Raw genomic sequence first — 16,164 nt, forward strand, 5'->3', positions numbered from 1 at the left:
TTCAATGAACATTTTGGTACATGACTCTTTTTGAATTATGGTTTTCTCAGGGTATATGCCCTGTAGTGGGATTGCTGGGTCATATGGTAGTTCTATTTTTAGTTTCTTAAGGAACCTCCATACTGTTCTCCATAGTGGCTGTGTCAATTTACGTTCCCACCAACAGTGCAAGAGGGTTCCTTTTAATCCACACCCTCTCCAGCATTTATTGTTTGTAGATTTTTTGATGATGGCCATTCTGACCGGTGTGAGATGATATCTCATTGTAGGTTTGATTTGCATTTCTTTAATGATTAATGATGTTGAGCATTCTTTCATGTGTTTGTTGGCAATCTGTATATCTTCTTCGGAGAAATGTCTATTTAGGCCTTCTGCCCATTTTTGGATTGGGTTGTTTTTTTTTTTTGATATTGAGCTGCATGAGCTGCTTGTAAATTTTGGAGATTAATCCTATGTCAGTTGCTTCATTTGCAAATATTTTCTCCCATTCTGAGGGTTGTCTTTTCATCTTGTTTATGGTTTCCTTGCTGTGCAAAAGCTTTTAAGTTTCATTAGGTCCCATTTGTTTATTTGTGTTTTTATTGCCATTTCTCTAGGAGGTGGGTCAAAAAGGATCTTGCTGTGATTTATGTCACAGAGTGTTCTGCCTATGTTTTCCCCTAAGAATTTGATAGTCTGTGGCCTTTCATTTAGGTCTTTAATCCATTTTGAGTTTATTTTTGTGTATGGTGTTAGGGAGTGTTCTAATTTCATTCTTTTACATGTAGCTGTCCAGTTTTCCCAGCACCACTTATTGAAGAGGCTGTCTTTTCTCCACTGTATATTCTTGCCTCCTTTATCAAAGATAAGGTGACCATATGTGCATGGATTTATCTCTGGGCTTTCTATCCTGTTCCATTGATCTATATTTCTGTTTTTGTGCCAGTACCATACTGTCTTGATTACTGTAGCTTTGTAGTTTAGTTTGAAGTCAGGGAGTCTGATTCCTCCAGCTCCGTTTTTCTTTCTCAAGATTGCTTTGGCTATTCACGGTCTTTTGTGTTTCCATACAAATTGTGAAATTTTTTGTTCTAGTTCTGTGAAAAATGCCAGTGGTAGTTTGATAGGGATTGCATTGAATCTGTAGATTGTTTTAGGTAGTAGAGTCATTTTCACAATGTTGATTCTTCCAATCCAAGAACATAGCATATCTCTCCATCTATTTGTATCAGCTTTAATTTCTTTCATCAGTGTCTTATAATTTTCTGGATACAGGTCTTTTGTCTCCTTAGGTAGATTTACTCCTAGATATTTTATTCTTTTTGTTGCAATGGTAAACGGGAGTGTTTTCTTAACTTCACTTTCAGATTTTTCATCATTAGTGTATAGGAATGCTAGAGATTTCTGCGCATTAATTTTGTATTCTGCTACTGTACCAAATTCATTGATTAGCTCTAGTAGATTTCTGGTAGCATCTTTAGGATTCTCTATGTATAGTATCATGTAATCTGCAAACAGTGACAGCTTTACTTCTTCTTTTCCGATTTGGATTCCTTTTATTTCTTTTTCTTCTCTGATTGCTGTGGCTAAAACTTCCAAAACTATGTTGAATAATAGTGGTGAGAGTGGGCAACCTTGTCTTGTTCCTGATCTTAGTGGAAATGGTTTCAGTTTTTCACCATTGAGGACGATGTTGGCTGTGGGTTTGTCATATATGGCCTTTATTATGTTGAGGAAAGTTCCCTCTATGCGTACCTCCTGCAGGGTTTTCATCATACATGGTTGTTGAATTTTGTTGAAAGCTTTCTCTGCATCGATTGAGATGATCATATGGTTTTTCTCCTTCAGTTTGTTAATATGGTGTATCACATTGATTGATTTGCGTATATTGAAGAATCCTTGCATTCCTGGGATAAACCCCACTTGATCATGGCGTATGATCCTTTTAATGTGCTGTTGCATTCTGTTTGCTAGTATTCTGTTGAGGATTTTTACATCTATGTTCATCAGTGATATTGGCCTGTAGTTTTCTTTCTTTGTGACATCTTTGTCTGGTTTTGGTATCAGGGTGATGGTGGCCTCGTAGAATGAGTTTGGCATTGTTCCTCCCTCTGCTATATTTTGGAAGAGTTTGAGAAGGATAGAAGTTAGCTCTTCTCTAAATGTTTGATAGAATTCGCCTGTGAAGCCATCTGGTCCTGGGCTTTTGTTTGTTGGAAGATTTTTAATCACAATTTCAATTTCAGTGCTTGTGATTGGTCTGCTCCTATTTTCTATTTCTTCCTGGTTCAGTCTTGGGAGGTTGTGCATTTCTAAGAATTTGTCCATTTCTTCCAGGTTGTCCATTTTATTGGCATATAGTTGCTTGTAGTAATCTCTCATGATCCTTTATATTTCTGCAGTGTCAGTTGTTACTTCTCCTTTTTCATTTCTAATTCTACTGATTTGAGTCTTCTCCCTTTTTTTCTTCATGAGTCTGGCTAATGGTTTATCAATTTTGTTTATCTTCTCAAAGAACCAGCTTTTAGTTTTATTGATCTTTGCTATCATTTCCTTCATTTCTTTTTCATTTATTGCTGATCTGATCTTTATGATTTCTTTCCTTCTGCTAACTTTCGGGTTTTTTTGTTCTTCTTTCTCTAATTGCTTTAGGTGTAAGGTTAGGTTGTTTATTTGAGATGTTTCTTGTTTCTTGAGGTAGGATCATAATGCTATAAACTTCCCTCTTAGAACTGCTTTTGCTGCATCCCATAGGTTTTGAGTCATCATGTTTTCATTGTCTTTTGTTTCTAGGTATTTTTTGATTTCCTCTTTGATTTCTTCTGTGTTCTCTTGGTTATTAAGTAGTGTATTGTTTAGCCTCCATGTGTTTGTACTTTTGTTTTTTTTAAAAATAAATGTATTTATTTATTTATTTATTTTTGGTTGCATTGGGTCTTCGTTGCTGCACATGGGCTTTCTCTAGTTGCAGCGAGCGGGGGCTACTCTTCATTGCAGAGCACGGGCTCTAGGCACGTGGGCTCCGTAGTTATGGCTTGTGGGCTCTAGAGCGCAGGCTCAGTCATTGTGGTGCACAGGCTTAGTTGCTCCAAGGCATGTGGGATCTTCCGGCCCAGGGATAGAACCCGTGTCCCCTGCATTGGCAGGCGGATTCTCAACCACTGTGCCACCAGGGAAGTCCTGTGTTTGTATTTTTTTTTTTTTAATATTTTATTTATTTATTTATTTATTTATGGCTGTGTTGGGTCTTCGTTTCTGTGTGAGGGCTTTCTCCAGTTGCGGCAAGTGGGGGTCACTCTTCATCGCGGTGCGTGGGCCTCTCACTATCACGGCCTCTCTTGTTGCGGAGCACAGGCTCCAGACGCGCAGGCTCAGTAATTGTGGCTCACGGGCTCAGTCGCTCCGCGGCATGTGGGATCTTCCCAGACCAACGCGCGAACCCGTGTCCCCTGCATTGGCAGGCAGATTCTCAACCACTGCGCCACCAGGGAAGCCCCTGTGTTTGTATTTTTTACAGATTTTTTCCTGTAATTTATATCTAGTCTCATAGTGTTGTGGTCAGAAAAGGTACTTGATACGATTTCAATTTTCCTTAATTTACCAAGGTTTGATTTGTGACCCAAGATATGATCTATCCTGGAGAATGTTCCATAAGCACTTGAGAACAATGTGTATTCTGTTATTTTTGGATGGAATGTCCTATAAATATCAATTAAGTCCATCTTGTTTAATGTATCATTTAAAGCTTGTGTTTCCTCATTTATTTTCATTTCGGTTGATCTGTCCATTGGTGAAAGTGGGGTGTTAAAGTCCCCTACTATGATTGTGTTACTGTCGATTTCTCCTTTTATGGCTGTTAGTACTTGCCTTATGTATTGAGGTGTTCCTATGCTGGGTGCATAAATATTTACAATTGTTATATCTTCTTCTTGGATTGATCCCTTGATCATTATATAGTGTCCCTCTTTGTCTCTTGTAATAGTCTTTATTTTAAAGTCTATTTTGTCTGATATGATAATTGCTACTCCAGCTTTCTTTTCATTTCCATTTGCATGGACTATCTTTTTCCATCCCCTCACTTTCAGTCTGTAAGTGTCCTTAGGTCTGAAGTGGGTCTCTTGGAGATAGCATATATACGGGTCTTGTTTTTGTATCCATTCAGCCAGTCTATGTGTTTTGGTTGGAGCATTGAATCCATTTACATTTAAGGGAATTATCGATATGTATCTTCCTATTACCATTTTCTTAATTGTTTTGGGTTTGTTATTGGAGGTTTTTTCCTTCTCTTGTGTTTCCTGCCTAGAGAAGTTCCTTTAGCATTTGTTGTAAAGCTGGTTTGGTGGTGCTGAATTCTCTTAGCTTTTGCTTGTCTGTAAAGGTTTTAATTTCTCCATCAAATCTAAATGAGATCCTTGCTGGGTAGAGTAATCTTGGTTGTAGGTTTTCTTCTTCATCAGTTTAAATATGTCCTGCCACTCCCTTGTGGCCTGCGGAGTTTCTGCTGAAAGATCAGCTGTTAACCTTATGGGGATTTCCTTGGGGGTTATTTGTTGTTTTTCCCTTGCTGCTTTTAATATTTTTTCTTTGTCTTTAATTTTTGATAGTTTGATTAATATGTGTTTTGGCGTGTTTCTCCTTGGATTTATCCTGTATGGGACTCTCTGTACTTCCTGGACTTGATTAACTCTTTCCTTTCCCATATTAGGGAAGTTTTCAACTATAATCTCTTCAAATATTTTCTCAGTCCCTTTCTTTTTCTCTTCTTCTTCTGTGACCCCTATAATTCGAATGTTGGTGTGCTTAATGTTGTCCCAGAGGTCTCTGAGACTGTCCTCAGTTCTTTCCATTCTTTTTTCTTTATTCTGCTCTGCAGTAGTTAATTCCACTATTTTATCTTCCAGGTCACTTATCCGTTCTTCTGCCTCAGTTATTCTGCTATTGATCTCTTCTAGAGAATTTTTAATTTCATTTATTGTGCTGTTCATCATTGTTTGTGTGCTCTTTAGTTCTTCTAGGTCCTTGTTAAACGTTTCTTGTATTTTCTCTATTCTATTTCCAAGATTTTGGATCATCTTTACTACCATTACTCTGAATTCATTTTCAGGTAGACTGCCTATTTCCTCTTCATTTGTTAGGTCTGGTGGGTTTTTGCCTTGCTCCTTCATCTGCAGTGTGTTTTTCTGTCTTCTCATTTTGCTTAACTTACTGTGTTTGGGGTCTCCTTTTCGCAGGCTGCAGGTTCGTAGTTCCCATTGTTTTTGGTGTCTGTACCCAGTGGCTAAGGTTGGTTCAGTGGGTTGTGTAGGCTTCCTGGTGGAGGGGACTAGTGCCTGTGTTCTGGTGGATGAGGCTGGCTCTTGTCTTTCTGGTAGGCAGGTCCACGTCTGGTGGTGTGTTTTGGGGTGTCTGTGGCCTTATTATGATTTTAGGCAGCCTCTCTACTAATGGATGGGGTGTGTTCCTGTCTTGCTAGTTGTTTGGCATAGGGTGTCCTGCACTGTAGCTTGCTGGTCGTTGAGTGGAGCTGGGTATTGGCAATGAGATGGAGATCTCTGGGAGATTTTCACTCTTTGACATTATGTGGAGCTGGGAGGTCTGTTGTGGACCAGTGTCCTGAACTTGGCTCTCCCACCTCAGAGGCACAGCCCTGACGCCTGGCTGGAGCACCAAGAGCCTTTCATCCACACGGATCAGAATAAAAGGGAGAAAAAATAGAAAGAAAGAAGGAAAGAAGATAAAATAAAATAAAGTAAAATAAAATAAAATAAAGTTATTAAAATAAAAAATAATTATTAAGGAAAAAATTTTAAGAAGTAAAAAAAACAAAAACAAAAAACGGACAGGCAGAACTCTAGGACCAATGTTAAAAGCAAAGCTGTACAGACAAAATCACACACAGAAGCATACATTTACACTCTCACAAAAAGAGCAAAAGGGAAAAAAAAAATATATCTTTGCTCCCAAAGTCCCCCTCCTCAATTTGGGATGATTCATTTTCTATTCAGGTATTCCACAGATGCAGGGTACATCAAGTCGATTGTGGAGATTTAATCCGCTGCTCCTGAGGCTGCTCGGAGAGATTTCCCTTTCTCTTCTTTGTTCACACAGCTCCTGGGGTTCAGCTTTGGATTTGGACCCGCTTCTGCATGTAGGTCGCCTGAGGGCGTCTGTTCTTCGGTCAGACAGGACGGGGTTAAAGGAGCAGCTGCTTTGGGGGCTCTGGCTCACTCAGGCCGGGGGGAGGGAGGGGTACTTTGTGCAGGGTGAGCCTGCAGTGGCAGAGGCCGGCGTGACGTTGCAGCAGCCTGAGGCGCGCCGTGCGTTCCCCGGGGATGTTGTCCCTGGATCACGGGACCCTGGCTGTGGCGGGCTGCACAGGCTCCCAGGAGGGGAGGTGTGGAGAGTGACCTGTGCTTGCACACAGGCTTCTTGGTGGCGGCAGCAGCAGCCTTAGTGTCTCATGCCCATCTCTGGGGTCCGCGCTGATAGCAGCGGCTTGCGCCCGTCTCTGGAGCTCCTTTAAGCGGCGCTCTGAAGCCCCTCCCCTCGCGCACCAGGAAACAAAGAGGCAAGAAAAAGTCTCTTGTCTCTTGGGCAGCTCCAGACGTTTTCCCGGACTCCCTCCCAGCTAGCCGTGGCGCACTAGCCCCCTTCAGGCCGCGTTCACCCCGCCAACCCCAGTCCTCTCCCTGCGATCCGACCGAAGCCCGAGCCTCAGCTCCCAGCCCCCGCCCGCCCCGGCGGGTGAGCAGACAAGCCTCTCGGGCTGGTGAGTGCTGGTCGGCACTGATCCTCTGTGCGGGAAGCTCTCTGCTTTGCCCTCTGCACCCCTGTTGCTGCGCTCTCCTCCGTGGCTCTGAAGCTTCCCCCCTCTGCCACCCGCAGTTTCTGCCTGCGAAGGGGCTTCCTAGTGTGTGGAAACCTTTCCTCCTTCACAGCTCCCTCCCACTGGTGCAGGTCCCGTCCCTGTTCTTTTGTCTCTGTTTTTTCTTTTGCCCTACCCAGGTATGTGGGGAGTTTCTTGCCTTTTGGGAAGTCTGAGGTCATCTGCCAGCATTCAGTAGGTGTTCTGTAGGAGCTGTTCCACATGTAGATGTATTTCTGATGTATTTGTGGAGAGGAAGGTGATCTCCGCGTCTTACTCTTCCGCCGTCTTGAAGCTCCTCTCTGTTTAGGTATTTTCTAATTTCTCTCAGCAGTGTTCTATCTTTTTTACATAGAAGATTTACAGATCTTTCATTATTCTACTTTATATTTTTTGATGCTATTGTGAATGCCACTTTTAATTTTAATTTTATTTGTAGTTGTTGCTACTGTTTAGAGATCTAGTTTATTTTTTTCATAGTTATAAGTCTCACTAAAGTTATCTATCTACTTCTCTTTGAGTGAGTCTTGGTAGTTTGTGTCTTTCAAGGAATAGAACTTCATATAAGTTAGCAAATTTACAGGCATATCTTTGTTCATAGTATTCCTGTATTAACCTTTTAATGTCTTTGGGATTAATAGTGATGTACCTTCTTTGATCCCCGATATTGGTAATTTCTGCTCTCTTTTTTGTTTCTTCATCAGGCTTCCTACAGTTTTACTGATTTTATTGATCTTTTAAGGAAACGGCTTTTGGTTTTAATGACTGACTGTTTCTAATGTTTTTCTGTTTTTGATTTCACTGATTTCTGCTCTAGTCTTTATTATTTCTCTTCTACTTGCTTTGGCTTTGATTTGCTCTTCTTACTCTAGTTTCTCAAGGTGGAAACTTAGTTTACAGATTTTAGATCTTTTTCTTTTCTAAAGTAAGCACATAATGCTGTAAGTTTCTCTTAAAGTAGTGCTTTAACTGTACGTTGACACTTGAACAATGTAGGTGTTAGGGGCACCAACCCCCGTGCAGTCAAAAACCAAGTATAACTTTACAGTTGGTCCTCTGTGTCCACATCCTTGAATTCAACCAGCTGTGGGTCGTGTAGTACTACAGTATGTATTTATTGAAAAAAGAATCCATATATAAGTGAACACATACAGTTCAAACTCATGTTGTTCAAGGATCAACTGTATTCCACAAATACTGATATCTTGCATTTTCATTTTTATTTACTTCAAAATAGTTTTTAATTTTCCTCGAAACTTCCTCTTTGAGCCATAGGTTATTTAGAAGTAGGTTCTTTAATTTTCAAATATTTGTGGATTTTCCAGATATATTTCTGTTATCGATTTCTACATTTTAATTCTATTATGGCCCAAGAACATACTTTACATGTTTCCTTTGAAATTATAAGTTTTTTCTTCCAATGGTAAAATCGATAGCTAGTGGGAAGCAGCCGCATAGCACAGGGAGATCAGCTCAGTGCTTTGTGTCTACCTAGAGGGATGGGATGGGATAGGGAGGGTGGGAGGGAGAGGCAAGAGGGAGGAGATATGGGGATATATGTATATGTATAGTTGATTCACTTTGTTATAAAGCAGAAACTAACACACCATTGTAAAGCAATTATACTCCAATAAAGATGTTAAAAAAAAAAAAAAGGAATATTGTTTAGCTCAGTGAACAGTCCGTGTGCACTTGAGAGAAATGTTTTCTGCTGTTATTGGGTGGAGTGTTCTATAAATATCAATTAGATCTAGTTGGTTGATAGTATTGTTCAGGTCATCTATATCCTTAGTGGTTTTTTGCCTGCTTGTTCTATCAAGTACTAAAGCCTTCAGCTAAAAATGTGGATTTGTCTCTTTCTCCTTTCAGATGTACCAGTTTTTCTTCTTGCATTTTGAAGTTTTTCTTAAGTGCATAAACATTTAGTTGTTTTTTTTGTTTGTTTGTTTTTTTGCCTATGGATCATAGTTTCCTGTTTCTTTGCACACCTAGGTATTGTAGAATATATACTGAATTCTGTGCATGATATGTTGAAGAGACTCTGAAACCTGTTTTCTTCTGAAGAAAATTTTGATTTTTATCCTCATAGGCAATTCAAATATTGACTGATCATCTTGAACTAGGTAATCTTGATTTTATGCTTTGTTGGGGTAAATCTATAGAAAGTCTCAAAACTTGGCAGGACCCAACATCCAAGTTCTATCTCCTTTAGGAATCTTGTCATGGCTTGGTTTTAGGATTTGTTAGAGCAGGTCTAGAGTCAGCCTTACTCTAAGGTGTGGTCTTTACCCCTAAGGTGTGACTTTTTTTGGTGTCTCAGCTATATGCCTGAGGTATTAAAAATGGTGTTAATGTGACCTCTCCACTCTGGCTGGGTTGTGTTTTCAACATCTCCACTATACTGCTTGACTTCTAGTATCTCTGCTCTACCCTCGGCTTTGTAGCAGCTGCTCTCTGGTAAGCCACAGGTAATCTTATCCTAAGAGAAGGATTCCCAAGGGTTGCCTACATGGACTTCTGCCCCCTACCTCATGTCCACAGCTCTCTCATTTTGCCTCTCCAGTTGCTTAAGCTGCCCTGAAATTCTATCTCTGCCTTTAGCTCAGTAGGACTGCCATGTTCTCTCTGGATTCCATTTTACAGAGATATGGTCAGAAATTTGTTCCCAGGAAGCATGCTGAAAATTCATGGACTGTCTTAATGAGTTTCCTTTCTCTCAGGAATCACAGTTTTGTGCTACCTCTTATCCAGTGCTTGGAAACAATTGTCCTATGTCTCATATATTTTAGCCAGTTTTATGGCTGTTTATGGGAAAAGGCTAGCAAGTATCAGTTAATCCTAATATATTAATTCAAAAATATGTGTATATCATAGAAGGAGTAATGGTATTTATTTCTGAGTATAGCTTTCCCTAAATTTTCACCTATACGAATTAACCACTTCTGTAACATTTATTTATTATTATGCTTATTCTTATTTCCCTGGTTAACCATGGCTGTGGAATTTAGTTTCTATCAAAATAACCCAGCATCTTTAATTTGTTCTTTGGATTATATCTTTAGGATTTACTATTAGATTTATAGCAAGGGACATTTTTGTGTAAATATTGGACTTTTAGTAAAAGCAAGTCATAACTTATAGGGAATGACTTAAGAGGCACCAGAAAACTTTCTAATTCCAGGTGGGAAACTGAAGATCGTTGGTGTTTTGAGGAAAGGAAGTCACTAAAAGTCAAAAGGTCAAAGAAAGGAAGTCTGTGTTTTCCCAAACCACACGGCAAAGAATGACCTCCAGCCTTTAATGTTTTCTGTCCTAATTATGACCCTAAATAACGGGGATAGGTGGTAATGAATGGCAAACACAAGTTTTTATGAAATAAACAAAAGAAAGAACAAAATTATTATGACCTATGGAGTGTAGTTTGTAAAATATATCCATTAAAACAAACTGTTTTTGTTATGGTTGCCTTCTGGGATGTTGGAATTTTATTTGTGTTTTTAATTTCAAATCTCATCCTTTCATATTTCACGAGGTGCTCCCCACAACAATTTCAGAAGATGCCGATGAACAAACACTTTGAGAAATAGAAATATTTTTAGAGCTCTCTATCAATTTTAAATACCCATTAGGATCCTATATGTCCTAATACCCAAAATTATAGTTTACTGTATCTCTTTCCAACTATCATGTCACATGTCTTGATCTGAACACTGTGTGTGACATTCCCAATCTTAGCCACAAGATGGCGTTGCAAACCAACAGTTTTGCAGATACATGCTATCCCTCAGCTTGTACTGATGATTTTCTTTCATATTTCTTCGTTATATTTTAACATATCCCTTATTTTTTTCTTTTCCATTTGAAGTGTGAACCAGTAAGAACTAAACAGGTTAAAAATTGGACCTTTCAAGGATGTATTTCTTCTTTTGGTTGTTACCACGCTCTCTCATTTTCAGATGTGTCACCTAGGACAATGCAAAAATTAATCACACTCCCCCTACTCTGTAGATGTTATTGTTATTTAACTTATTTTGGAATATTTCAGTGCTTTACACTTAAGCTAAGGATATAGGGTACATAGTGTACTTACCATGGGGAACTCCATTATAAAATCATAAGCATTTGCTTCCTTTGCAGCTTTCTCAATGTCTTCATCAGTCACGCCATCTCGTCCATATCTAATATTGTTATTAATGGTGGTCCCAAACAAAACAGGCTCTTGGCTGACCACTCCAAAATGTTCTCGATAATGCTGCACATTTAAAGTTCTGATGTCGTTACCATCCACCGTGATCTGTGAATCCAAAGGAATGAATCACGTTGTGATGCCTTTCACTGCACTGGGTTAGAGCCCTTTTTACTGCTCCAGAACATAAGCTGAGAAGTAGGTTATTTCAGGAAACAATGACTGACTATATTTTGATAAAATATTTATAGCATGTATAATGCCCATAGACTTTTTCTGGTAGTTGGGAATTAATAAAACCTAAAAAAAATGACTTAAAATTTGGCCAAACTACCTGAATATCTTTACTCTACGATCCACAAATTAGGTATTATGAGGATATATACTCCAGGAGCCACAAATATTACCATGTAAACACATGTAAAAAACTGAAGTTTTGTTATTTTAAGACTGATGTGACCTTTGCATTTTTTTTCTAGGAAACGTCCTTCCTTCCCTTCAACAGCCCACTCCTCTGCAAAAGGTAAAAGTCCATTCTATTCACTGCTATAAATAATATTAAATGAACATTGTCTTCTCCATAGATAGTGTCATTACCTATTATCCCAACATATTCCAATGACAGAAGCCAAGGTATGATAATTATAACTCTGGTATTTCACACCAACTGGTATTCTGTCTGGGCATGGGTATTCTATGCAACTGCTTTATGTAAGGAATGCTAATCCAGTAATTTATTTATTCAATATTAGCATGGATACATGAGTCTAGTATACTCCAAATGAAGACTTAAGAAGTCAAATTTAAGTTTTAGAGGAGTAGATTTTCTTTTAAAAATAACAGTTGAAAAACTGAATAGAAGCATTAAGAATTATGCTTCTGTGACTATCATAGTCTTGTTCTCTATGCTGTTTACAAGGGTGAGAAAGTTAAGTGCAACATATGGATGACAGAAAAAAATGAGAGAGTATTTTCTACAGATATTATTCTTTTGGGATGTTTTGAGGAACTGAAATTCTTGATAATTTCTGCGTGCTACAAATTACTATTTTATTTTTCTCTATAGCATTTATTATCTTCTAACATATTATATAATTTACTTATTTTATTTATTGTCTGTCTCTACTTATTAGAATGTAAACTTGATGAGGGAAGAGAGGTTTTTATGCTTTGTTCACCAATGTATTCCCAGCACCTAGAAGAACGTCTGGCACTTTGTAGGTGCTCAATAAATATTTGTTGAATGAATGAATATGCAGGAAAGAAAACAATATGGTTTCTCTCCCAGTTCCACTGTTCAAAATTAGAAGTTGACACAGCTGTAAGCTGTCTGTAATAGGTGGAATTTCCAAATCTCATCGTGTGGAATGCGTATGATCTTGCTAGGTGCACTTACAAAGCCGTCATCAGGATCATATAACCTCTGCAGAAGTTGGACTGCTGTACTCTTCCCACTGCCGTTGGGGCCAACCAAGGCTACTGTCTCTCCAGACTTAATTCTGAGATTCAGACCTTTCAGAATCTATTGGAAAGTATGGGGAAACAATTCCATAAAACTAGGATAAGAATATGATTTACCTATCTTCAGAAATTTAATGTATAATTATAAACAGGAAAAAATTCTTTGGCACTTAAAAACAAATTTAGATCTTATTACGTTTGTTTCATGTATGTGTATAATAACCTACATAATTTTGGAGAAAAACACTAATCATCTCTCTATATAAAGAGGAGATCTAAAGTGAGTACTCATAGATTATTAACTAGCCACAGGAAAATTTTTTTCATATTTTCAACCAAAATAATTTATATGAATTTCATGACTACCAAGTTAGTGAAAGTTATATCTTCCAACTTGCAACAATTGAATGAAATCTTGCCAGATATCCCTGTGAGTTCTTTAAGGAAGTTCTTTCTTAGAATATATGTAACATTGTTGCAAAATAGACTCCGAACTAAAACAATTGGCAGACTTCTTAGGGACTCCCACGAATAGGATTTCACCACTAGAAAGCCTCTTTTTCTAGTGGTGGATCTCACAGGGACATTTCAACTTAGGGGGAGTACTTTTACATTTTTCTCAATAACTGGGGGTTGCTACCAGCATTTAGTGTCCCAGGAACCTGCAATATGAGAGAAACCTCACAAAAAATTACCTTCCCAAAATGACGACAGTAATCCTGTTGAGAAACTCTCACTTATCTTTGCTTACATTTTCCCAAAACATGGGAATATCCCCTTGGATTCTTTCACTTTGATCTCCTCATTTGTAAAGAAAGAGACTCTATAAACAAACCAAATGCAAAACCTTCAAAGGGCCAAGCAAAGAAAAATTCTCTAAAGGAGGTGACAAATCAGGGACCCCCAGTGAGAGTACCTCCTCTCCCACCTGCACTTTTACTCTAGAATTCGCATCTGTTCTTTCTTTGGAAGAATCTGTGTTTTGTTTATTTAAAGTGGGTGGACTTTTGGGGGGGTAATTATTTATTTTTCAATTTAACAAAAAAGGCTATGTTTCAAATGTTCATTTAAAAAATACTTATTTAAAACCCATACAATGTAATGACAAAATCAGTGCTTAAGTCTTCAGGAAGCCAACCCAAATATAGTTGCAAAATGGAATTAAAATGTTCTATTTATGTTAAGAAAAATGATAGAAGACAACACTATTCCAATAATGGTAATTAAATAACAAAAATTTAAAAAAATAAAGAGCTTTGAAAGAAAGAATTTCAATCAAAGACTTAGAGAAAAATAAGGAAGTAAGAGTAGGTATATATTTTTTTGATGCAAATTATGCAGGTGATATTTGGACACTTTAAAAGACATTGAAGGTTGATGACATCAGTATTTTTACCAATTTCACTTAAAATCATGTCATCCTTTTTCTATAAAGCAGGTGTTTTATTAGGAATTACTCTTTGCAATCTTTAACAGTAACTGCCTTTTTAGATAAATACACTAATAAGATGAAAGGATGAAGACAAGAGAAGAGACAGACACATTTTTACAAGAATTTGTCAAAGGCTGAATGATAGAGGGAGAAGGACGCACTTTATGCTGAGTGTGTGTGTGCCTGTGTGAAAGTGAGAGAGAAAGAAACGGAGGCAAAAATGCTGCTGTAGTAAAAGCCCTAGAAAACGGGATAATGGAAAGACACAATATGGGCACAATTCCCCCAGGTTAGAAACTTTAGAAAGTTCAAACGAGTGATCTATGCTGAGTGGGAAAATATCCAGGGACCACCAATAGGTGGCAACATCAATCCAAGACATTTTTGCTGTGCTCCCAAATCCAGAGTGAAGGAATTCCAGGAAGTCAAAAATGTTTTAGTCAGGGCTTCCCTGGTGGCGCAGGGGTTGAGAATCTGCCTGCCAATGCAGGGAACACGGGTTCGAGCCCTGGTCTGGGAAGATCCCACATGCCGCGGAGCGACTAAGCCCGTGCGCCACAATTGCTGAGCCTGCGCGTCTGGAGCCTGTGCTCCGCAACAAGAGAGGCTGCGATAGTGAGAGGCCCGCGCACCGCGATGAAGAGTGACCCCCACTTGCCGCAACTAGAGAAAGCCCTCGCACAGAAACGAAGACCCAACACAGCCAAAAATAAATAAATAAATAAATAAATAAAATTAAAAAAAAAATGCTTTAGTCAGTTCAATATAGAGAAGAGGCTGCAAAATGTAACTAGATCTTCCAGAGTTATTTGTCCATTACTAATCTATCCTTCCTTCTTTCCTTCCTCTCTCTCTTCCTCCCTCCCTCCCTCCCTCTCTCTCTGTCTCTCTCTCTCTCCCCTCAAGTCTCTAAACAAAGTAGCCAAATCTTGGTCAAAGTGATCCTAAACCATCTCATATGAGGAGATCCTAGCCAGTGAAAGGTAGTATTAGAAAAGTGTACCTTTCCATAATTAAATTTTACTTACTTTGATAGATGGTCTTGATGGATACCTGAAAGAAGCATTTTTAAATTCCACATTTCCTTGTATGCATTCCGATTTATAGCCTGTTGTTGAAAACTTATCTATAGTAGGTTTCTTGGAAAAACAAAGAGGACGTTATAAATCTTAGAGAAACTAGGCTGACACTCTCTATATCCTAAAAGTAGTTTAAAGATGGGTTTTCTTCTACAGTGATTTCCTTTCTGCTTTAGAAGTGCATTGAGTTACATATGAAGGTTTCAATAAAACACAATCTCCTTGTTGAAGAGTTAAAATAATCTTTCCACAGCCAACTGGGCAACATGGATTTTGCCCATCTTTTTGTTTAAGTGAAATGAAAGCGCCTGTTTTTTGGTTTCCTTCTTGCAGTAATGATAGTTATCTTTCAAGGCAGTTAGGAGTCTTACCTTATCAATAATGTGGAAAATATTAAAGGCGGCTCCTCTGGCTATAGTGAAGCTTTCAAAGCTAGGGGCTGCTGCTCCAATGCAATAAATAGTATGGATTACACTAAAAAAAAACCTACAGGAACAGAAAATAATATTTATCCTTCACAGTTATATAAGCGGGACAACAGAATGAAGTGTATACTTGGTTGAGACTCAGAGGTATATTAGAGAAATTAGGTAGGAAAGAATGGAAGATGCTGCCGAATATAAAGGAAATATTAGTTAATCCAAGTGCAGTTGGCCTTTTCCTAATGTTGAACGACTTCTAATTGTCCCGTAATCTTGTCGTTATTACCTGTTGGGAAGCTGAGCAGAAAAATCTGCTTACTGAGGAGTGCTGAACATACATGAACCTGGGGGGGGGGGGGTAAGGAGGTGAGCTCTACTCCCCTGTATGCTGGTTAACTCCTTAACTTTAAAGAAAAGGATATTATAGATTTCATTGTCTTAGAGATGCTGTACTACTTTTTCCCAAACTTTTCTGAATTCTTATATTAGTGGACACCTGTTCATTTTCAGACAGACACATCTCTGCCGAAAGTCAAATAAGCAAAGAACCCCACAAGCTAAGTGCTATTTTCCCTGTCTTATAGATGAAGAAGCTAAAGCTTAGCAAGTCATACACCTATAGTCACACATAAATTGAGGAGGAAAGATGTGCTAAAAATTCCTTACGCTCAAGTTTCATTTATCAGCAATATATGAATAGCTTAAAGACTTAAAAATGAAAGTCTCAAGTTCAGAAGATG

General features: G+C 38.5%; 1 protein-coding gene across 1 annotated transcript in view; it reads right to left on the bottom strand.

Annotated features, from left to right (window-relative positions):
• The window catches only part of ABCB5 (ATP binding cassette subfamily B member 5), a gene marked incomplete at its 3' end in the record, with an annotated part of 114,181 nt that overhangs the window by 73,180 nt on the left and 24,837 nt on the right, over positions 1 to 16,164 (bottom strand). The window contains 5 exon segments of the mRNA XM_082400422.1: positions 10,935 to 11,138; positions 12,427 to 12,552; positions 14,952 to 15,062; positions 15,374 to 15,484; positions 15,486 to 15,488. Of these exon segments, the coding sequence (XP_082256548.1) occupies positions 10,935 to 11,138; positions 12,427 to 12,552; positions 14,952 to 15,062; positions 15,374 to 15,484; positions 15,486 to 15,488 (555 nt within the window).

This window comes from Balaenoptera borealis (assembly GCF_965194805.1).
Source record: "Balaenoptera borealis genome assembly, chromosome: 7".
NCBI lineage: Eukaryota > Metazoa > Chordata > Mammalia > Artiodactyla > Balaenopteridae > Balaenoptera > Balaenoptera borealis.